The following is a 25,888-nucleotide window of genomic DNA, read 5'->3' as shown; positions in this document are numbered from 1 at the left end:
AAACATTACACATTACACACAAACACACATTACACATTACACACATTACACATTACTCATTACACATTACACACAAACATTACACACACACACAAACACACATTACACACAAACATTACACAAACACACAAACATTACACAAACACACAAACATTACACAAACACACAAACAGGCATATGACACATTCAAACAAACATTACACAAACACACAAACAGGCATATGACACATTCAAACAAACATTACACAAACACACAAACAGGCATATGACACATTCAAACAAACATTACACAAATCACACCAAAACACAGAGTACTGTACAGACAGACACCAGCTAAAAGGCACTACAATACCCGTTGCAGGTCAGGGCTCACAGGTCAGGTTTACATGCAGTTGGGAGAAGTACCTGTTTGTGAGCAGTAAGAAGAACTAGCTGGCTGGCTGGGGATTGGTGGTGGATCAGGAGAGAAGCCGTATAACATTATACTGTAGCCTACAGCAGTGGATCAGTATAACTACTGTACTGTAGCCTACAGCGGTATGGTGGTGGATCAGTACAACTACTGTACTGTAGCCTACAGCGATATGGTGGTGGATCAGGATAACTACTGTACTGTAGCCTACAGCGGTGGATCAGTATAACTACTGTACTGTAGCCTACAGCGGTATGGTGGTGGATCAGGATAACTACTGTACTGTAGCCTACAGCGGTATGGTGGTGGATCAGTACAACTACTGTACTGTAGCCTACAGCGGTATGGTGGTGGATCAGGATAACTACTGTACTGTAGCCTACAGCGGTGGATCAGTATAACTACTGTACTGTAGCCTACAGCGGTATGGTGGTGGATCAGGATAACTACTGTACTGTAGCCTACAGCGGTGGATCAGGAGAGAAGCCGTATAACATTATACTGTACCCTAACTCTCACAAGCCGCTACAAATCAACAGAGATGCATGACGCCAACACCATCATTAAGTTTGCCAATGACACGCCGGTGATAGGACAGATCACTGACAATGACGATGAGACAGCCTATAGGAGACCTGGCAGTGTGGTGCAATAACCTCTGCTTCAACACTGGCAAGAAAAAAGGAGCTGATCATAAACTACAGGAAATGGAGGACTGAGCACGCTCCCATTCACATGGAGCAGGTTGAGAGCTTGTAAGTTCCTCGTCATCCACATCACTAAGAAATTAACATGTTCCACACACACCCACATAGTTGTGAAGAGGGCACTACGGCGCCTCTTCCCCCACGGGAGTCTGAAAAGGTTTGGCATGTGTTCTCAGATCCTCCAAAAGGTCGACAGCCTGCCCACTGACTGGCTGCATTGCTTGGTACGGCAACTGCAAGGCTCCCGACCGCAATGCGCTACAGAGAGTAGTGCGTACGGCCCAGTACATCACCGGGGCCAAGCTTCCTGCCATCCAGGACCTCTATACCAGGTGGTGTCAGAGGGTATTGCGTATGGCCCAGTACATCACCGGGGCCAAGCGTCCTGCCATCCAGGACCTCTATACCAGGTGGTGTCAGAGGAAGGGCCCTAAAAATGGTCAAAGACTCCAACCACCCAAGTCATATTGACAGTTCTCTCTGCTTCTGTACAGCAAGCAGCAGTGGTGAATCAGGTCTTGAACCAATAGGACCCTAAACAGCTTGACTTTACCCCTTCTGTACCTACAGTGCTCTCAGAAAATATTAATATCCTTAGACTTTTTCCACATTTTGTTAGGTTACAGCCTTACTCTAAAATGTATTATATTGTTTTTTTTCCCACACCAATCTTCACACAATACTCCATAATGATGAGAAAAACAGGATAAGACATTTTTGGTAATTTATTAAAATAAAAAAATGTCAATATCACATTTACATAAGTATTCAGACCCTTTAGTCAGTACTTTGTTGAAGCACCTTTGGCAGCGATTACAGCCTCGAGTCTTCTTGGATATGACGTTACAAGCTTGGCACACCTATATTTGGGGAGTTTCTCCCATTCTTCTTTGAAGCCACTCTTGCACTGTCTTGGCTGTGTGCTTAGGGTCGTTGTCCTATTGGAAGGTGAACCTTCACCCCAGTCTGAGGTCCTGAGTGCTCTGGTGCACGTTTTCAATAAGGATCGCTGTACTTTGCTCTATTCATCTTTGCCTCGACCCGGACTAGTTTCCCAGTCCCTGCCGCTGAAAGACAATAGTGGATAAGATTTTTTTTGAGCATTTAAGTGATTTATAATTAGTTGTTTCATCCACCAACACTTCTGTGATGCCCAAGTATCTATAACTACTTTAGTGCAATAGAGTAATTTAATGAGCCTGTAGCTAGGTTTCTATCCAATTGGCGACAGCTTTTCACGTGAATATTTTTAAACTCCTCATAAAAACATGAACATTTTCCCATCACCAATGCATTTCTATCAAACCGACTAGTCTGTGTGTGATGACATACTGACACAGTGCTGGCTAGCCTACATTATGAGATTATTATGGATGAGAGATTATTTTAATTATTCAAAATGGCAGCCAAGCATCGATCATCATTTCACCAGAATAGGACCCTCGCTATTTATTGGAAAGTAGCATGAAGCTCATCACCGTGCCCTTTCACCAACCCATTAAATCACAACTTATTTCATCTGTAGCCTGATAAACTGCCTTCCCGATTCGTGAGAGGACCACACAACATATCATTACAAATACAACAGAGCTCTGAACTGAAGAAATAATTATTCTGCTTTTCTTCTATAGTAGAAAGTCAACGTACATTTGAGGTCATTTTTCAACATTACAACTGTTTTGGTATCCCCCCCCCCCCCCCCAAATCATGCACAGCAATAATTCTCTGTACATCACTCAGATTGATCTTTACAACAAAACATTTGCATTGTTGCAAAAACAAAATTACAAATAGAAGAATCATATACAGTATATATATATATATATATATATATATATATATATATATATATATATATATATATATATATATATATATATATATATATATATATATATATATATATTATACAGTGCATTCTGAAAGTATTCATACCCATTGACTTTTTCCACATTTTGTTACGTTACAGCCTTGTTCTACAATTAATTTAATTCATGTTTTTTCCTAAAAAAATCTACACACAATACCCCATAATGACATCACAATACCCCATAATGACATCACAATACCCCATAATGACATCACAATACCCCATGATGACAAAGCGAAACCCGATTTTTAGAAGCCACACCTCAGGAAAAGGTATGACAGCCCGCTTGGAGTTTGCCAAAGGGCACTTAAAGGACTCTGACTATGAGAAACAAGATTCTCTTGTCTGATGAAACCAAGATTGAACTCTTTGGCCTAAATGCCAAGCGTCATGTCTGGAGGAAACCTAGCACCATCCCTACGGTGAAGCATGGTGGTGGCAGCAACATACTGTGGGGATGTTTTTAGGGACTGGAAGACTAGTCAGTATTGAAGGAAAGATGAACGGAGCAAAGTACAGAGAGATCTTTGATGAAAACCTGCTCTAGAGCGCTCAGGACCTCAGACTGGGGCGAAGGTTCACCTTCCAACAGGACAACGACCCTAAGCACACCGCCAAGACAATGCAAGAGTGGCTTCGGGACATGTCTCTAAACGTCCTTTAGTGACCCAGCCTGAGCCCGGATTTGAATCTGATCGAACATCTTTGGAAAGACCTGAAAATAGCTGTGTATCGACGCTCCCCATTCAACCTGACAGAGGTTGAGAGGACCTGCAGAGAAGAATGGGAGAAAGTCCCTAAATACAGGTGTGCCTTGTGGCGCCAAGAAGACTCGATGCTGTACTCACTGCCAAAGGTGCATCAACAAAGTACAGAGTAAAGGGCCAAGATACTTACCAAATTTAATATTTATTTTTTTACATTAATTTTTACTATAAAAACCTGATTTTGTAACGTCACAAAATGTGGAAATGTCAATGGATCTAAATACTCTCCGAAGGCACTGTATGTATGCATGCAGGTATGTATGTACAGTGCCTTGCAAAAGTATTCATCCCCTTTGGTTTTACAATGTGTCATTTAAATGGACTTCTATTTGAATTTCATGTAATGGACATAACACAAAATAGTCCAAATTGGTGAAGTATTTTTTTAAATAAAAAAATAAAAATTTAAAATCGGGAAAAAAAAAAAATCGGAAAAGATGTAAATAATAAATAAATAAATGCTATAAAGCCCCTAAATAAGATCTGGTGCAACCAATTACCTTCAGAAGTCACATAATTAGTTAAATAAAGTCCACCTGTGTGCAATCTAAGTGTCACATGATCAGTCACATAATCCCAGTATATATATACACACGTGTTCTGAATGGCCCCAGAGTCTGCAACACCACTAAGCAAGCGGCACAACCAAGCAAGCGGCACTATGAAGACCAAGGAGCTCTCCAAACAGGTCAGGGACAAAGTTGTGGAGAAGTACAGATCAGGGTTGGGTTATAAAAACATCTCAGACATTTTGAACATCCCATGGAGCACCATTAAATCCATTCTTAAAAAATATGGCATCACAATAAACCTGCCAAGAGAGGGCCACCCACCAAAACTCACAGATCAGGCAAGGAGGGCATTAATCAGAGAGGCAACAAAGAGACCAAAGATAACCCTGAAGGAGCTGCAAAGCTCCACAGCGGAGATCGGAGAATGTCCATAGGACCTCTTTAAGCCATACAATCCAAAGAGCTGGGCTTCACGGAAGAGTGGCCAGGAAAAAAAGCCATTGCTTAAAGAAAACAATAAGCAAACATACTTGGTGTTCGCCAAAAGGCATGTGGGATTCTCCCCAAACATATGGAAGAAGGTACTCTGGTCAGATGAGACTAAAATTGAGCTTTTTCGCAATCAAGGAAAACGCTATGTCTGGCGCAAACCCAACACTTCGCTTCACCCCGAGAATATCATCCCCACATCATGTTGTGGGGATGTTTTTCATCGGCAAGGACTGGGAAACTGGTTAGAATTGAAGGAATGATGGATGGCGCTAAATGCAGGGAAATTCTTGAGGGGAAACCTGTTTCAGTCTTCCAGAGATTTGAAACTGGGATGGAGGTTCACCTTACAGCAGGACAATGACCCTAAGCATACTGCTAAAGCAACACTCGAGTGGTTTAAGGGAAAACATTTAAATATCTTGGAATGGCCAAAGACCAGACTTCAATCCAATTGAGAATTTTTGGTCTGACTTAAATATTGCTTTACACCAGCAGAACCCATCCAACTTGAAGGAGCAGTTTTTCCTTGAAGATTGGACAAAAACATCCCAGTGTCTAGATGTGCCAAGCTTATAGAGACATACCCCAAGAAACTTGCAGCTGTAATTGCTGCAAAAGGTGGCTCTAGAAAGTATTGACTTTGAGGGGGGGAAAAGTTATGCACACTCAAATTTTGTTTTGTCTTATTTCTTGTTTGTTTCACAATAAAAATATTTAGCATCTTCAAAGTGGTAGGCATGTGTCGTAAATCAAATGATACAACCCCCCCAGGTTGTAAGGCAACAAAATAGGAAAAATGCCAAGGGGGTGAATACTTAAGCAAGCCACTGTATGTATGTGTGTGTGTATATACACACACACACCCTTTCAAAAGTTTGGGGTCACTTAGATTTCCCTGTTTTTGAAAGAAAAACATTTTTTTTTGTCCATTAAAATGACATCAGCAATTGATCAGAAATACAGTGTAGACATTGTTCATGTTGTAAATGACTATTGTAGCTGGAAACGGCTGATTTTTAATGGAATATCTACATAGGCGTACAGAGGCCCATTATCAGCAACCATCACTCCTGTGTTCCAATGGCACGTTGTGTTAGCTAATCCAGGTTTATCATTTTAAAAGGCTAATTGATCTTTAGAAAACCCTTTTGCAATTATGTTAGCGCAGCTGAAAAATGTTGTCCGGATTAAAGAAGCAATAAAACTGGCCTTCTTTAGACTATCTGAGTTGAGTATCTGGAGCATCAGCATTTTTGGGTTCGATTACAGGCTCAAAATGGCCAGAAACAAAGAACTTTCTACTGAAACGCTTCAGGAGTGATGCTTGCTGATAATGGGCCTCTGTACGCCTATGTAGATATTCCTTTTTAAAAAAAACTATATAAAATATCAGCCGTTTCAAGCTACAATAGTCATTTACAACATTAACAATGTCTACACTGTTTTTCTGATCAATTTGATACAATTTTAAAAATTGACAAAAATGTTTTGTTTTTCTTTCAAAAATAAGGACATTTCTAATCGACCCCAAACCTTTGAACGGTAATGTATATCAAACAAATGCCCCCCCCCACAGAGTGGTCATGCTCTCGCTCTTCAGATGTGTCAGTCTGAATACTCCAACCGTGGCCTTTTTCTAGAGGAGAAAGAAGCATTGGCAAGCTTCTGGTCGTAGTAACTCGTTTGAGAGCGCTTTTGTCTCTACATTTAACACAGACAGAGAAGGGGGTTGGCAAAGCTAGGGGAAGAGAGGAGTTTGGTCACACACACAAACAGAGAGACGGTGCGGGAAAGAGACAGCAAAAGAAGACACCATTTTGTTTGAATGAGTTTTGGGCTGTAAATGTCACTTATTCTTCTCTTTGGAAAGTGGTAATAATTGGGTGAATCTAATAGGATTTAAAAGGGAGATTCAAAGATGGAATTTCTGATTTAGACAGGACCAGGTCTTGACGAACATGTAGACAAGCAGACAGACTAGCGTCTTTCTTTATTCAGCACATGGAAATAAACAGACATGTTTTATCCTGCCTCACATATCATGCTTTTTCCCCCATTCCCTTTATTTTAATACAAAGACCAAAAGTACAAGAAGGCTGAATGAAGTCACAATAACAAATCAACTCCTGTCCTTTTTTTTTTTTCCCCCCCGAGGTCGCACAGTTGTTCATTTCATATGTGCTGCAAATATATGTCACAATAGCAAGAGTTACAGTGACATGTGACAAAATGCTATTTATTACAACGCTCTAAATGGCTATTGATCCAATTATTGCCATAATTTGCAGTTGTGCTGTTGGCATCCGTTCAGTCACTCCAACATTTCTGCATACACTATATGTGTGCAGATCAGAATGACCAATTATTTCTGTGATATATGGTAATTACGCAACGGTTAGATTGAATGGTTTATAGCTAGCAAACATTTATTAAATGTTAGTCACAACTCATCTTCCTATTGTGTGCACAGCAAGAGAGGCACGGTGTAGTCACAATTATGGCATCCGGGCAGCACTGATTGGAGGGGATGAGAACAGAGGCTGTTGCTTTGGCAACATGGTTTCCACACCATGAAATGTAGCACCTTTGTTGTGGGATGGCCGAGGTGCACAGGCTATCAGTCGTTTCTTCTTTCATGCATGAATGCCTGAACAGTAATCCTACTCAGAGCCTCGCAACTCTTTCTTTCAGGGACGGTTGTTTTCTCCGTTCAGCCTTGTGTATATTTATATTAAAAAGACAAACAAACAAATAAAAAAGATATTCAGAAATCCACAAGCATTTGATTATCAGAGTAAAAGTCCTTCACACAGCCTGTCAGGTGACCTCTGACATCATAAAACATGACTCTGTGGCTAATAATAACAACAACAACAACAACATGTTTACAGAGAACGTCACAAATCATACAGAGTATTGGGTCTTTAAGGTGCGTTTTGATCCGCTGATAATCAATAGAGATATACTAAATCATATATTTTACTTTATGGTACATTAATGTACAGTACACATTCATGGTCATCCATTCATTGGGCGGATGCCCCCCAATAAGTTATAATAATGAGAAAAAAACCAAAAACATTTACATTTATTTAAGTTATTTCACTACGTGTGATACATACATACATACCCCTGTCATTTGAAGAGGAACGTTAAGACGTTATCAGAAGAACCTCACAGTCTATAAAGTAACGTTATTCTCTTACGGATAAGAAGAAGACCCAGTATAGTTTTGACTTGACATTTGTTTTGATAATTCATCATCATCTGTACATGACTAAAACAATCCCCTTTGGGATTACCATTTTGATTTACAATGATATTATAAATACTTCAACCTTCAATCTGGTGTAGAATGTTAAAGATTTTTATTTTCAATTATTTTTTACTATTTTATTATATATGTTTACAGAGAAATAAATCCCCATTGAATAGAGAAGACATGCATGAAAGACAAGCAAAAGATTTTCCTTATTTTCATCCTCAGTCCATCATTCCAATGATTTGGATGGTGCCATGATGGTGTCGGTCCAATAGCGGTGGGTACTGGGAACTTCCCAGTAGTGTGAAAGTACCAGGTGAGAGAGGCAGGAAGGAACGGAAGATAGAGGATAGACAATTCCTTGGTGGAATTGGGGGGGGGTAGACAAGGCTTTCCCCTGGTGGAATTGGGGGGGGGGGTAGACTGGTAAGCGCCGGAGGAGAGGGGAATGTTGTGGTGGGTTAGAGAGAGGAGGGGTGAGGGTTAGAGGGACTGGTGAGGAGGGCGGATGATGAGGGATTGCAGAGGTGCCTGGCAGTCAGTAAGTCTTATTGCAGCAGCAGCAAGCCGAGTCTGTGTCTGTCTGTCTGTCTGTGCCTTCTCACACTGTCGAAATCAATTTCGTAACTGTTCCCCCTTCAGAACTGTGGAACAAAGAGAAGGAGAAGCTTCCAGGTATCTACAGTATATAGGCACTCAGAGAAACAAGTGGCGCAACACAACCACAGCCAAAAAACACTCGGCCAATCAACAGGCATTTAGTTTGGCCAATTTTGGCGCAGGGTCCCATGTTGCTGCCTCCGTCTGAACAATCCTTTCATCCATTCATGATGAGTATTTGAATATCATAGTATTTCATACAGTTAAGATAACCCTTTCCCCAGATATATAAAAAGGAGAAGACCGTAAAATGCTAATTTCATGTCTTCAATCTAATTTCTCTGATATGCTACAACAAATGAACTGACGGCCTTTTCACATTCAACGTTTACTGCAGACCTGAGTTCAAATAGCATAGAAAACACCTGCTATATGGACCCAGGTCTAGTGTACTGTAGCCTATATACATGGACACAGAGCATGGTGTGGGCAGCAGCGCAGAAGGGATAGTAACAATAAGTAGCTAGGAGGGGAGTGTTCAAGCCTGAGGCTTTTCCCCAAAATCAAATGTATACTAGCCTAAATGACACGTAACAATAAAAAGCAAAAAGCAACAAAGTAATAGGATAAAACACTGAGGAAAAATATTTATTTGACCACCTAGGAACGGTATAAGGTGATTCCCATTGGTCCAACATGGGTTGAGGTGGACCAACATTGGGTTTTTGGGCAAACCAACCTTTCTGTCCCACATGATGTCACATAATCATGATAAAATCATAGCTACGTCCCGTCATCAAATAAATAAATACATAAAAATCAGGGGGAAAAAAACTGAAACACAGAAAAATAAACCATTAAAATGATATGGCAATTAACACAACAAAAACCTGATATGTCCTGGTTTGTAGTTCGATAGTTTGTTGGAACTCCTATCAGGGGAATACTTAAGGACACTAATTACTTGTAGTGTTTGCAAGTCCATGAAATCATATCCAATCTATCTAGCATGGTGCCACCCGGCCAAACCTTATCAATTCAGTATCACAACTGAGTATTTTTTTTTATCTATAGAGAAAAAAGAAGTGTGCCTTACCTCTTAGGAAAACATTGCTCATACTGTTCAAGTCCTTGCTGTGGAGACAAAGAAAAAACAAACACTTTTCAGTCATCAAGTCATTGGCACTTTTGTGTCACACTAGAAAGTTGAGAATACATGATAAATAGTACTGCTTGATTGGCAATCCAAAACTGTATCAATTGAATTGCTGGAGATATTGTCAGTAGTAGTTTGTGGTCGTGTCTGGCTTCAGAGTGTTCAATGGTCACATGTACAGGGTTGCAGGTGTGACTGCAGGGTACAGTGTTTAATGGTCACATGTACAGGGTTGCAGGTGTGACTGCAGGGTACAGTGTTTTAATAGTCACATGTACAGGGTTGCAGGTGTGACTGCAGGGTACAGTGTTTTATAGTCACATGTACAGGGTTGCAGGTGTGACTGCAGGGTACAGTGTTTAATGGTCACATGTACAGGGTTGCAGGTGTGATTGCAGGGTACAGTGTTTTAATAGTCACATGTACAGGGTTGCAGGTGTGACTGCAGGGTACAGTGTTTTAATAGTCACATGTACAGGGTTGCAGGTGTGACTGCAGGGTACAGTGTTTAATAGTCACATGTACAGGGTTGCAGGTGTGACTGCAGGGTACAGTGTTTAATAGTCACATGTACAGGGTTGCAGGTGTGACTGCAGGGTACAGTGTTTAATAGTCACATGTACAGGGTTGCAGGTGTGACTGCAGGGTACAGTGTTTAATGGTCACATGTACAGGGTTGCAGGTGTGACTGCAGGGTACAGTGTTTAATAGTCACATGTACAGGGTTGCAGGTGTGACTGCAGGGTACAGTGTTTTAATAGTCACATGTACAGGGTTGCAGGTGTGACTGCAGGGTACAGTGTTTAATAGTCACATGTACAGGGTTGCAGGTGTGACTGCAGGGTACAGTGTTCAATGGTCACATGTACAGGGTTGCAGGTGTGACTGCAGGGTACAGTGAAAATCTTAGGCGCCGAGCTCCAAACATGCAGGACCAGTGAAATAAAACAAGGAAAATGTTAAAAAATATATATAAATAGCACTATATATACACATAACTGTAGTAGTGAAAATTAAATACTGTAAAATGTAAAATGTCCATTGGGATGGTTGGTATTTTATTAGGATCCCCATTAGCTGTTGCAAAAGTAGCAGCTACTCTTTCTGTGGTCCACAGGAAACAGGAAACAATACAGAACTAATAAGACAAGAACAACTCAGGGACCGAACTACATCAAATCTAAAAATGGCACACAGCCACACAAATATATACACACACATAATATCTAGGTCAAGGCGAGGCGATGTACCGTGAGACGTTGTTTTATCTGTTTTTTGAAACCAGGTTTGCTGTTCATTTGAGTAACATGAGATGGAAGGGAATTTCGTACAATAATGATAATTTTATTTTACCTTTATTTAACTAGGCAAGTCAGTTAAGAACAAATTCTTATTTACAATGACGGGGTAGGAACAGTGGGTTAACTGCCAGCTCGGGGGTTTGAACTAGCAACCTTCCGGTTACTAGTCCAACGCTCTAACCACTAGGCTACCCTGCCGCCCCTATAATACTGGACTGGAAAAATATCCCTGGTGGCATGTTCTGGCAGGGTAAGTGTGTGTATGTGTCAGAGCTGTGTGTAAATTGACTATGCAAACAATTTAGATGGTTGTCGTCTAATTTTCAACACGTTTCTTATATAAGAGAAAAAGTGATGCAGTCAGTCTCTCCTGAACTCTTAGTCAAGATGGCTCGCTGTTGGCATTTCCTTCCAAAGTATGCCCACTTTACCAATGAAATAATCATACAAATGTGTTGCAACATCAAAATGTTTTGAATAAGCCGTCTGAGTCAATGAAAGAGGGAGTTTAATTTTGTCTTTCTGCCTAGAATTTCATTTAAAGTACTCCAAAAGTCCTTTGTATCATTGATCTTGTTTTCATAATACAGTTTCTTCTTTTTGTTGAGTTTTGTCACATAATTTCTCAATTTGCAGTAAGTCAGCCAGCCAGATGTGCAGCCAGACTTATCAGCCATTCCTTTGGCTCCATCTCTCTCAGCCATACAGTTTTTCAATTCCTCATCAATCCATGGAGCCTTAACAGTTCTAGCAGTCCGTTTCTTTACAGTTGCATGTTTATCTATAATTGGAAGAAGCAAATTCATAAATTCATGAAGTGCAACATCTGGATGCTCCTAAATCACATCAGACCAACAGATTGTTTTAACATCATCCACATAAATCACAGCAAAATATTTTGTACGCTCTCTTACAAACTATTTTACGCCCAGTTTTTGGAACTTTGGCTTTCCTGGATATATATATATATATATATATATATATGTATATATTTTATTTATTTTTCCTTTCATGTAACCTTTATTTAACTAGGCAAGTCAGTTAAGAACAAATTCTTAATTACAAGGAGGGCCTACAAAAAGGCAAAAGGCCTCCAGTGGGGACAGGGTCTGTGATTATAAATAAACAAATTATTACATAAAAATATAGGACACAACACACATCTCGACAAGAGACACAACACAACACTACATAAAAATAGACCTAAGATGACAACACAGCATTGCAAGCAACACATGACAGCACAGCATGGTAGCAACACAACACTACATAAAAATAGACCTAAGATGACAACACAGCATTGCAAGCAACACATGACAGCACAGCATGGTAGCAACACAACATGACAGCACAGCATGGTGACAGCACAGCATGACAACAACATGGTAGCAACACATCATGACAACATGGTACAAACACAACATGACAACATGGTGGCATCACAACATGACAACAACATGGTACAAACACAACATGACAACAACATGGTAGCAGCACAACATGACAACAACATGGTAGCAACACAACATGACAACAACATGGTAGCAACACAACATGACAACAACATGGTAGCAACACAACATGACAACATGGTAGCAACACAACATGACAACAACATCGTAGCAACACAACATGACAACATGGTAGCAACACAACATGACAACATGGTAGCAACACATCACGACAACAACATGGTAGCAACACAACATGACAACAACATGGTAGCAACACAACATGACAACAACAACATGGTAGCAACACAACATGACAACAACATGATAGCAACACAACATGACAACAACATGGTAGCAACACAACATGACAACAACATGATAGCAACACAACATGACAACAACATGGTAGCAACACAACATGACAACAACATGGTAGCAACACAACATGACAACAACATGGTAGCAACACAACATGATAACAACATGGTAGCAAAACAGGGTACAAACATTATTGGGCACAGACAACATCAAACAGCCAAACGGTAGAGAGCCATTATATTGTGATCACTGCATCCAATGGGTACGGAAATAACTTTAGAACTAAGTTCTACAGTATTAGTTAACAGGAGATCAATACATGTGGATGATCTTGTTCTTGTAGTCTTTCTAAACACACTGGTAGGTTGATTAATAACCTGAACCAGTTTACATGCACTGCTTGCTGTGAGAAGCTTCCTCTTGAGTGGATAACTTGATGAAAACTAGTCATCAACCACGGGGGGGGGACCATAGGGGGAGCAGCGGTCAGACTAAATGACCATAGGGGGAGCAGCAGTCAGACTAAATGACCATAGGTGGAGCAGCGGTCAGACTAAATGACCATAGGGGGAGCAGCAGTCAGACTAAATGACCATAGGTGGAGCAGCAGTCAGACTAAATGACCATAGTGGGGAGCAGCAGTCAGACTAAATGACCATAGGGGGAGCAGCAGTCAGACTAAATGACCATAGGGGGAGCAGCAGTCAGACTAAATGACCATAGGGGGAGCAGCAGTCAGACTAAATGACCATAGGTGGAGCAGCAGTCAGACTAAATGACCATAGGGGGAGCAGCAGTCAGACTAAATGACCATAGGTGGAGCAGCAGTCAGACTAAATGACCATAGGTGGAGCAGCAGTCAGACTAAATGACCATAGGGGGAGCAGCAGTCAGACTAAATGACCAATGCCAAAAGTTACAAATTCAATCAAATCACTTTTTTTTTTGTCACATGCGCCGAATACAACCTTACAGTTGTTACCTTACTTAACCAACAATGCAGTTTTATGCCAAGAGTCATGGGTTAGATTCCTGCTGGGGCCACTTCAGAAAAATGTATGCACACATGACAATAAGTAGCTTTGGATAAAAGTGTCTGCTAAATTTCAGTTTTATTTATACCTTAATAGAAAGTTACTGAAGTAAAAGTGAAAGTCCCCCAGTAAAATACTACTTGAGTAAAAGTATAAAAGTATTTGGTTTTAAATATACTTAAGTATCAAAAGTAAATATTTAAAAATTCCTTATATTAAGCAAACCAGACGACAACATGTTCCTGTTTTGAAATGTACTGATAGCCAGGGTCACACTCCAACAGTCACACATTATTTACAAAAGATGCATGGGTGTTTAGGGAGTCCACCAGGTCAGACGCAGAAGGGACGACCACGCGTTCTCTTGATAAGTGCTTGAGTTTGTGAATGCTTAACAGGACAGGAAAATAGCCAATGTAACGACTACTTCAGGGAAAATGTACGGACTAAAAAGCAGGAATGTAGTTTAGTAAAAGTACAAGTTCTCAAAAATATAAATAGTATAGTAATGTACAGATACCCCCCCGCAAAAAAACATTTAAGTAGTACTTTAAAGTATTTTTACTTAAGTACTTTACACCACTGCTAAATTGCTTATATAATTAGTATATGATCAGTCATTGAAGTGTGGACAGTTGCCAAACAAATATGAGCCAGTAGAGGGCGCCAGCTGAACACAGCAGTACAACCATTGAGTGACACAGCTGTATAAAACTAACAAACGGTCTGTTCTAACTCTACTTTTTTCTATCCCTGGAATAATCTGAAGGGGAAAACAAGACCAAGAAGTTATGTGACAATCTGAGTAATTAGAGACTATTATCATGCCCACATACAGTACCTCTCCACCTCCCGCCTCCTCCTTCCCAAGCCCTGCAAAGGGCTGTGTTAAAAGGGTTTTGGTGTTACATAATGCAGCACAGCCCCCGCTCTCGCCTCAGCGACAATGTATGTGTGTGCAGGTCTCCAGTCAGCTGGGCTAGTCCCGTTATCAGCTGGGCTAGTCCCGTTATCAGCTGGGCTAGTCCCGTTATCAGCTGGGCTAGTCCCGTTATCAGCTGGGCTAGTCCCGTTATCAGCTGGGCTAGTCCCGTTATCAGTTGGACTACTCCCGTTATCAGCTGGGCTACTCCGTTATCAGCTGGGCTACTCCCGTTATCAGCTGGGCTACTCCCGTTATCAGCTGGGCTAGTCCTGTTATCAGCAGTCTCAAGTCAGCTGGGCTACTCCTGTTATCAGCTGGGCTACTCCTGTTATCAGCTGGGCTACTCCTGTTATCAGCTGGGCTACTCCTGTTATCAGCAGGGCTACTCCTGTTATCAGCAGGGCTACTCCTGTTATCAGCAGGGCTACTCCTGTTATCAGCAGGGCTACTCCTGTTATCAGCAGGGCTACTCCTGTTATCAGCAGGGCTACTCCTGTTATCAGCAGGGCTACTCCTGTTATCAGCAGGGCTACTCCTGTTATCAGCAGTCTCCAGTCACAATCACTTTCCTCAGTACTAGAAGCAGCAGAGCGGCAAGCAGCCTTCTCTAATCTGGGCTCTGTCGTCTCTGCGTGGCCCGTCACAAAACACAGACACACACACTCAGAAAAACACTACACACACACACACACACACTCAGACAAACACACACATACTTAGTGGGTGAGGCAGAGGGGAACTGATCCCCTGTTTATGTAAGTTAATGGGCCAGAACGTTGTGGGAAAGCTGTGTTGCGTGCCAACGGGTACCTAAACACACAGCCTGTCACACTGATGGTTTACTGCACAAGGGACTTAAGTCACATGTGTTGATTGATTCCTCCTATATACAGTGGGGCAAGAAAGTATTTAGTCACCAATTGTGCAAGTTCTCCCACTTAAAAATATGAGAGAGGCCTGTAATTTTCATCATAGGTACACTTCAACTATGACAGACAAAATGAGAGAAAAAAAATCCAGAAAATCACATTGTAGGATTTTTTATGAATTTATTTGCAAATTATGGTGGAAAATAAGTATTTGGTCACCTACAAACAAGCAAGATTTCTGGCTCTCACATACCTGTAACTTCTTCTTTAAGAGGCTCCTCTGTCCTCCACTCGTTACCTGTATTAATGGCACCTGTTTGAACTTGTTATCAGTATAAAAGACACCTGTCCACAACCTCAAACAGTCACACTCCAAACTCCACTATGGCCAAGACCAAAGAGCTGTCAAAGGACACCAGAAACAAAATTGTAGACCTGCACTAGGCTGGGAAGACCGAATCTGCAATAGGTAAGCAGCTTGGTTTGAAGAAATCAACTGTGGGAGCAATTATTAGGAAATGGAAGACATACAAGACCACTGATAATCTCCCTCAATCTGGGGCTCCACGCAAGATCTCACCACGTGGGGTCAAAATGATCACAAGAACGGTGAGGAAAAATCCCAGAACCACACGGGGGGACCTAGTGAATGACCTGCAGAGAGCTGGGACCAAAGTAACAAAGCCTATCATCAGTAACACACTACGCCGCCAGGGACTCAAATCCTGCAGTGCCAGACGTGTCCCCCTGCTTAAGCCAGTACATGTCCAGGCCCGTCTGAAGTTTGCTAGAGAGCATTTGGATGATCCAGAAGAAGATTGGGAGAATGTCACATGGTCAGATGAAACCAAAATATAACTTTTTTGGTAAAAACTCAACTCCTCATGTTTGGAGGACAAAGAATGCTGAGTTGCATCCAAAGAACACCATACCTACTGTGAAGCATGAGGGTGGAAACATTATGCTTTGGGGCTGTTTTTCTGCAAAGGGACCAGGACAACTGATCCGTGTAAAGGAAAGAATGAATGGGGCCATGTATCGTGAGATTTTGAGTGAAAACCTCCTTCCATCAGCAAGGGCATTGAAGATGAAACGTGGCTGGGTCTTTCAGCATGACAACGATCCCAAACACACCGCCCGGGCAACGACGGAGTGGCTTCGTAAGAAGCATTTCAAGGTCCTGGAGTGGCCTAGCCAGTCTCCAGATCTCAACCCCATAGAACATCTTTGGAGGGAGTTGAAAGTCTGTGTTGCCCAGCAACAGCCCCAAAACACCACTGCTTTAGAGGAGATCTGCATGGAGGAATGGGCCAAAATACCAGCAACAGTGTGTGAAAACCTTGTGAAGACTTAGAGAAAACGTTTGACCTCTGTCATTGCCAACAAAGGGTATATAACAAAGTATTGAGATAAACTTTTGTTATTGACCAAATACTTACTTTCCACCATAATTTGCAAATTAATTAATAAAAAATCGTACAATGTGATTTTCTGGATTTTTTTTCTCATTTTGTCTGTCATAGTTGAAGTGTACCAATGATGAAAATTACAGGCCTCTCATCTTTTTAAGTGGGAGAACTTGCACAATTGATTGCTGACTAAATACTTTTTTGCCCCACTGTATATGAGGGCATAGCTAAATGCTCTTGACTGCTGTACATACAGTGTGTATGTGATCCTTTTAGGTGCAGTTAGTAAAGTATTGAAAAGAAAATGCCTTTCATGGTTTGTGCATATAAACCTCCTGTGTGAACATGTGTGTGTGTGTGTGTGTGTGTGTGTGTGTGTGTGTGTGTGTGTGTGAATTGAGAATGCCTCAAATTAAAATTTAATTTTTGAATTGAAGTAGTAAACAGGATACAGACTCGCAATTCGAAATTTCAATGAAAGGAAATAGAATTTAATTAATTGAAATGTATTGAAATTCTACTGCCCGTTCTATTCTATAATAGGTGAAGTCAAATATAAATATTGTACATAAAATATGTCATTATGTACATTCAATATTTTCAGGACAAAAATGATAAAGGAAAACAAAAAACTGTATGGAAATATTCTAAGTTATTATTTAATATCTGAAATGTTATTCAATATGGAGAAAATGCTAAATTTCCCAGAATGCATTTGTTTATCCTTCAAGTTGACCCTGAGACCTTCAAAAAGAAACCATAGAAATGAAATGATTGGTGGAAATATAATTAGCTATTCTAAGCACTAAGGTTAAGCAAGTAACTATATGAACAATGTTTCCAGAGAAAAGTGATATATTCTTTGGTTCTGGAAGGGTGACCTGTCAGATTCAATGAAACTCTCATGTTCTTTGACTGAGTGGAATTTACTTGAATTCCACTTAATTAGATTCTACTTCCTGTCACTCAAACTCTACATCAAATTCTCCATCCTGTGGAATGTGACCTATTCAATTTGAATTTCAATTCATGAGTTGAATGGGAGTCAATTCTACAATTCTGAGTTGAGCACAATCCTGGTATCTACGTGTGTTTGTTTGTGTGTGTAGTAGTTGTTGTTGTTGTTGTTGACCTGTGAGAAGCCCGGCCCTGCCACGCTATATGGCCGTTGTTGCCGTCTGCTGCTGTGTGCCATGGCTGCGCTCTGCATGCTCTGTGCCAGCAGGCGAGATGACATGCCGTAGTCTGGGGGAGGGACACCTGCCATGTCCTCTCTCTCCAACAGGTTCCCCGTGCTGCTGCTCTTACCATGGTGGAGACTGGTGACAGACACAGTCAGTTAGTTAACACAGGGACTGAAATGAAAACTGTGATTAGCTGCATAGTCGGACAGTGTAAACTGGAGCCATGACGTAGGCCTAGATTCAATAGGTATCGCGGAAGATCCGTGCTGCAGCACGACTGGAATTTAAAAAAAGGCAATGTTTCCACATTTACACACTGCATTCATGATAAACGCTGCAAACGTCGGCTCTATCTGAAACTACCGTTGCATTTCAAATGCTCTATAACTGGGACCTTCCGCGATATGGATTGGATCTAGCCCATAGTCAACCCAGTCACACATTAAAGAAAATATAACAAAATTTAAAAAAAATCCAGAATTGAACATAACTGATCTCAAACTTTGAAAATGAACAAATTATCTTCAGAGAGAGAAAGGAGTAATTATCTGTCTATTGAATAACAGATAAAGACCTGTTTCCTTACAAATACATCACACAGTAGTGACAAAAAATATGTAAAACGTACTTGTTGACTCGTAGTTTGTTGCTGTCAGTCTCGGGGATGACACGTGTGTAGGAGAAAGGGAACCAGCCACGCCTAATGAGCAAACAGTGATTCAACAGATGAATCAGCAAACGGTGGTTCAACAGATGAATCAGCAAACGGTGATTCAACAGATGAATCAGCAAACAGTGGTTCAACAGATAAATCAGCAAACAGTGGTTCAACAGATGAATCAGCAAACAGTGGTTCAACAGATGAATCAGCAAACGGTGATTCAACAGATGAATCAGCAAACAGTGGTTCAACAGATAAATCAGCAAACAGTGGTTCAACAGATGAATCAGCAAACAGTGATTCAACAGATGAATCAGCAAACAGTGATTCAACAGATGAATCAGCAAACGGTGGTTCAACAGATGAATCAGCAAACGGTGATTCAACAGATGAATCAGCAAACAGTGATTCAACAGATGAATCAGCAAACGGTGATTCAACAGATGAATCAGCAAACGGTGATTCAACAGATGAATCAGCAAACAGTGATTCAACAGATGAATCAGCAAACAGTGGTTCAACAGATAAATCAGCAAACAGTGGTTCAACAGATGAATCAGCAAACGGTGATTCAACAGATGAATCAGCAAACAGTGGTTCAACAGATGAATCAGCAAACGGTGATTCAACAGATGAATCAGCAAACAGTGATTCAACAGATGAATCAGCAAACGGTGATTCAACAGATGAATCAGCAAACAGTGGTTCAACAGATGAATCAGCAAACAGTGATTCAACATTGACAGCAGCACCTAGAGTCGGGATGCTTATGATTCACACTAATTATAATAATATATACCATTTAGCACACGCTTTTATCCAAAGCAACTTAACGTTGTGAATGCATACACTTTCACGTATGGTATATTTCAAGAGCTCTACCAACGTAGCTACAGAGCGTAACTCATAGTGCTATAGCCAAAAGGGAATGGGGATGGAGTTAGGATACTTACATGTTGTTCTTTTCGTTCTCTCCATAGTGCCATCCGTCGCGGGCCTCCGGCACCAACAGGGTGATGACATCTCCTTCAGAGAAGCTGAGCAAGGTGCTGTTGTCCCCCGCTGCATGGGAGAAAACGGCCTGGACACGGGTGCGTCCGTTCTTCTCCAGCCCTACAGCCATGGAGCTGGACCGGGGCAGGGTCCGGGTCTCTGGAACTGAGGACATTTTACTTTACTTTAAAAAATTTTTTTTTTTAAACAAACAGGGAGTTAATAGCTGGACGTTTCTACATGTTTCTCTACAGTTGTACTGTACCTTACTACTGGACATGAGCTTGACTAGATCTAATGGACTTATGACCAAATCTAGGGGTTGCCTTCACACTTCAATATTGCTGGACCACAGAACTTCGGCAATGTAGTCCTAGGTCTTTAAGCAGATAACTAAGCCAAACCAGGTCACACAGGGCCTACTGTATATAGTACCTGCTCTGAGTATCTAATGCATTAGTATAATCCAACTCTCCTAAGTGACTTTAAATGCTTCCATTATTCTTAAAGCCTCGGTCCTTCACCCAATTTGAGTCTTTGTTTCTCCTTTTAAAATCACCGTCCTCTCCCTCCCTCTTATTCCCACGTGCTCTGCTCTGCTTTCACCGAGACCACAGCTCTCTAAGTGCCAGGTTATACACTGTGATAGAAGAGAGAGATATTTAATAGCAGATATGAAGAAAAGAGCCGATAGAGGGAACAAGAACAACACCCACTGCACAGCATTCAGCTCCTTCACAGCACGGAGTCAATGGCACGTTCTTAAAAAAAAAAAGGTCACAACCAAGCCATTCACAAACTACTGTTCGTCAGTCCAATCCTGGTCACTCTAAGAGACAAGGTCTCTGTGACGGAGGTAGCATTCATTAAGCACACTAGTGATGTATTCTGTAATATTCTTACTTGACTGCCTATATAGCGGAATACCATTGAGCCCCCATAATGCATTGGTCTTCACAGTAGTGCTCCATTGCCAATTTTTTTTGTACTGTAAATGTTCATCAATGTGTTACAGTGTTGCTACTGTACATATGATTATGTTGCCCAACTTTTGAGGGCCTCAAGATGCCCGCCACTATCCTGGTCCTCCTTACCCATGGTGGTGTTGCTCTTGGCTGGGGCGTTCTTACGGACAGGCAGGGTGTTGGAGTAGACCTCACTGCCCTGTCTGTGGGGCTGGGAAAGGTGCTGGGCCTGGGAGGAGGCCTGAGCCTGCTGGGCCTGAGCTTGGGCCTGAGCTTGGGCCTGAGCTTGGGCCTGAGCTTGGGCCTGAGCCTGAGCCTGGGCCTGGGCCTGAGCCATCTTCCCTTCCATCCAGTGTTGGTAGTCCTCCCCTCCTCCCCCTCCTGCTCCTCCGTGGGCCCCTGTCGTTCCATTCATCATGGGCATCCCTCCATCCACTCCTCCTGGTCCCATTATACGCTGTAGGTAGGAAGGAAGGAAGGAAGGAAGGAAGGAAGGAAGGAAGGAAGGAAGGAAGGAAGGAAGGAAGGAAAGCATGTGCTGATGTGTTAGTTAACATACTCATTAGGCACCATTCTTCCATCACAGAAAAGCATTACATAATGTGAATCTCATCACTACTAACGAGAGGGAGATTAGGCTGTTGGAAATGGGCCAGGTTGTGTTGATTAAAGGTAGACTCAGCGATACGATGTGGAAAGGAAATCAGCAATGTGGGTCAATTTCTGCAACAACTAAGAGCATTAAAGAGCGACGCTCAACCACTCTGCTGTTTTGGGTCCGTGGCTACCACATTGTAAAAGTGCAAAGCGGAACCCATGCACATACTGTGTGACTGTGTGAGAGCAAGTTGTGCATCTCGTAAAATGTGCAATATTTGTTGTGTTGCCCGTGACAACATCATTTAGCTTCCTATGAGAGATCAATCAACTATAACGGAACAACTAAGCAGCACCGCAGCCACAGAACGTCCCCTATAAACGGAACAACTAAGCAGCACCGCAGCCACAGAACGTCCCCTATAAACGGAACAACTAAGCAGCACCGCAGCCACAGAACGTCCCCTATAAACGGAACAACTAAGCAGCTCCGCAGCCACAGAACATCCCCTATAACGGAACAACTAAGCAGCACCGCAGCCACAGAACGTCCCCTATAAACGGAACAACTAAGCAGCACCGCAGCCACAGAACATCCCCTATAACGGAACAACTAAGCAGCACCGCAGCCACAGAACATCCCCTATAACGGAACAACTAAGCAGCACCGCAGCCACAGAACATCCCCTATAACGGAACAACTAAGCAGCTCCGCAGCCACAGAACATCCCCTATAAACGGAACAACTAAGCAGCACCGCAGCCACAGAACATCCCCTATAAACGGAACAACTAAGCAGCACCGCAGCCACAGAACATCCCCTATAAACGGAACAACTAAGCAGCACCGCAGCCACAGAACATCCCCTATAAACGGAACAACTAAGCAGCTCCGCAGCCACAGAACATCCCCTATAAACGGAACAACTAAGCAGCACCGCAGCCACAGAACGTCCCCTATAAACGGAACAACTAAGCAGCACCGCAGCCACAGAACATCCCCTATAAACGGAACAACTAAGCAGCACCGCAGCCACAGAACATCCCCTATAACGGAACAACTAAGCAGCACCGCAGCCACAGAACGTCCCCTATAAACGGAACAACTAAGCAGCACCGCAGCCACAGAACATCCCCTATAAACGGAACAACTAAGCAGCACCGCAGCCACAGAACATCCCCTATAACGGAACAACTAAGCAGCACCGCAGCCACAGAACATCCCCTATAACGGAACAACTAAGCAGTACCGCAGCCACAGAACATCCCCTATAACGGAACAACTAAGCAGCACCGCAGCCACAGAACATCCCCTATAACGGAACAACTAAGCAGCACCGCAGCCATAGAACATCCCCTATAAACGGAACAACTAAGCAGCACCGCAGCCACAGAACATCCCCTATAACGGAACAACTAAGCAGCACCGCAGCCACAGAACATCCCCTATAAACGGAACAACTAAGCAGCACCGCAGCCACAGAACATCCCCTATAACGGAACAACTAAGCAGCACCGCAGCCACAGAACATCCCCTATAACGGAACAACTAAGCAGCACCGCAGCCACAGAACATCCCCTATAAACGGGACAACTAAGCAGCACCGCAGCCACAGAACATCCCCTATAACGGAACAACTAAGCAGCACCGCAGCCACAGAACATCCCCTATAAACGGAACAACTAAGCAGCACCGCAGCCACAGAACATCCCCTATAACGGAACAACTAAGCAGCACCGCAGCCACAGAACATCCCCTATAAACGGGACAACTAAGCAGCACCGCAGCCACAGAACATCCCCTATAACGGAACAACTAAGCAGCACCGCAGCCACAGAACATCCCCTATAAACGGAACAACTAAGCAGTACCGCAGCCACAGAACATCCCCTATAAACGGGACAACTAAGCAGCACCGCAGCCACAGAACATCCCCTATAACGGAACAACTAAGCAGCACCGCAGCCACAGAACATCCCCTATAACGGAACAACTAAGCAGTACCGCAGCCACAGAACATCCCCTATAACGGAACAACTAAGCAGCACCGCAGCCACAGAACATCCCCTATAAACGGAACAACTAAGCAGCACCGCAGCCACAGAACATCCCCTATAAACGGAACAACTAAGCAGCACCGCAGCCACAGAACATCCCCTATAAACGGAACAACTAAGCAGCACCGCAGCCACAGAACATCCCCTATAAACGGAACAACTAAGCAGCACCGCAGCCACAGAACGTCCCCTATAAACGGAACAACTAAGCAGCACCGCAGCCACAGAACATCCCCTATAACGGAACAACTAAGCAGCACCGCAGCCACAGAACATCCCCTATAAACGGAACAACTAAGCAGCACCGCAGCCACAGAACATCCCCTATAAACGGAACAACTAAGCAGCACCGCAGCCACAGAACATCCCCTATAAACGGGACAACTAAGCAGCACCGCAGCCACAGAACATCCCAACCGCCAGTCTTGAATGTGGACGGACCCAAGGTGTTTGTTGTTGCAAGACACTTTTCAATACACATCATCACAAAACAGAATGATAAAGGACAGTCAGAGATGCTGTGGGATCTGTGGGGAAAATCCCGTCCACTTCAATGTGTTTCTGTGGGATCTGTGGAAAAATCCCATCCACTTCAATGTGTTTCTGTGGGATCTGTGGAAAAATCCCGTCCACTTTCGATGTGTTTCTGTGGGATCTGTGTGAAGGTCCCATCCATTTCAATGTGTTTCTGTGAAGATCCCATCCACTTCAATGTGTTTCTGTGGGATCTGTGTGAAGATCCCATCAACTTCAATGTGTTTCTGTGGGATCTGTGTGAAGGTCCCATCCACTTCAATGTGTTTCTGTGGGATCTGTGTGAAGGTCCCATCAACTTCAATGTGTTTCTGTGGGATCTGTGTGAAGGTCCCATCCACTTCAATGTGTTTCTTCTCTGAGAATGAAACACAATAAGAATAATCTGCTCTTCCTTCCTCCCTTTAAGGCAGCCTTCTTTTTTTTCACTAATTGGTCTTTTGACCAATCAGATCAGCTCTGAAAAAAATCTGATGTGAAAAGATCCGATATTGGTCAAAATACCAATTAGTGAAAGAAAAATATCAGAATCTGTCTGCCTGTGTAAACACAGCCTTAGAGGCTTCCTCAAAGATGTTACTTCAATTCACACACACGAACGGCAGGCACACACACACACGAACGGCAGGCACACACACACACGAACGGCAGGCACACACACACACACGAACGGCAGGCACACACACAAACACGAACGGCAGGTACACACACACACGAACGGCAGGTACACACACACACGAACGGCAGGTACACACACACACACACACGAACACAGGCACACACACACACGAACACAGGCACACACACACACGAACACAGGCACACACACACACGAATAAAGGCACACACACACACGAACGGCAGGCACACACACACACGAACGGCAGGCACACACACACACGAACGCAGGCACACACACACACGAACGCAGGCACACACACACACGAACGCAGGCACACACACACGAACGCAGGCACACGCACACACCATGAACAACAACACAACAGAGTGGAAGCAGGGTGTGAAACAATCAACAGCCCAACAGACCTCTGTTCCTTCCTAAAGGCATTTCTAATTACCATGCAGCACTAATGACTTAATTTGCATCAACAAGTGTGTGTGTGTGTGTGTGTGTTTGTGTGTGGCATCAGGGAGAGTTCTGAGGGGTTCTGTGTTCTAAAGGAGAGGCTCCAAGAGATTCCATAATGGAATCCCAACATCCTGGGGCATCGCTAGGCAACCCTGGGGCATTGCTAGGCAACAGACTAGCTGGTGGTGTTAATTAAGGAACGTTGTTAGAGCAGCAGCCCACAAACCTGCTGCGGGCCTCAACACTCAACAGCACTCCCTCAAACACCGAGGCAACACACCGATACAGAGGCTCATACTGAGAAACGCCGGCACTCACACACAGCGCTTCAAAGCTCCATAATCAAAAACACAATTAGTGAGGATCAACAACGATTGATGCCTGCAGCACACAATTAACTGAATGTTTCTCCATTAGGGCTGACAAACCATAGCAGCTCTATAGCTAACTATTGGGTCATATTGTAGTAATATATGTGTACTATCATAGTGCTAACACAGTGCTAACCAGTGGTGTAAAATACTTATGTAAAAATACTTTGTACTTTACTATTTATATTTTTTGACAACTTTAACTTCACTACATTCCAAAACAAAATCATGTACATTTACTCCATACATTTTCCCTGGCACTCAAAAGTCCTCATTACATTTTGACAGGACAATGCTCCAATTCAAGCATTTATGAAGAGAAAATCCCTGGTCACACTACTGTCTCTG

At 42.7% G+C, this 25,888-nt stretch overlaps 1 protein-coding gene across 4 annotated transcripts in view; it reads right to left on the bottom strand.

Annotated features, from left to right (window-relative positions):
• Positions 1-6,721: 6,721 nt before the first annotated feature.
• LOC110499447 (brain-specific angiogenesis inhibitor 1-associated protein 2-like) overlaps positions 6,722-25,888 on the bottom strand; it is a 120,076-nt gene continuing 100,909 nt past the window's right edge. For all 4 annotated transcript variants that reach the window (XM_036956302.1, XM_036956304.1, XM_036956303.1 and 1 more), the window contains 6 exons: positions 21,021-21,348; positions 19,887-20,091; positions 18,901-18,972; positions 18,221-18,407; positions 9,719-9,756; positions 6,722-8,666 (listed from right to left, as the gene is read on the bottom strand). In XM_036956302.1, coding sequence (XP_036812197.1) covers positions 8,624-8,666; positions 9,719-9,756; positions 18,221-18,407; positions 18,901-18,972; positions 19,887-20,091; positions 21,021-21,348 — 873 coding nt within the window. In that variant the 3' untranslated portion in view covers positions 6,722-8,623. The remainder of the gene's footprint in view (positions 8,667-9,718; positions 9,757-18,220; positions 18,408-18,900; positions 18,973-19,886; positions 20,092-21,020; positions 21,349-25,888) is intronic.

This window comes from Oncorhynchus mykiss, chromosome 20, assembly GCF_013265735.2.
Source record: "Oncorhynchus mykiss isolate Arlee chromosome 20, USDA_OmykA_1.1, whole genome shotgun sequence".
NCBI lineage: Eukaryota > Metazoa > Chordata > Actinopteri > Salmoniformes > Salmonidae > Oncorhynchus > Oncorhynchus mykiss.
This window is presented reverse-complemented; position numbering and strand designations above follow the sequence as displayed.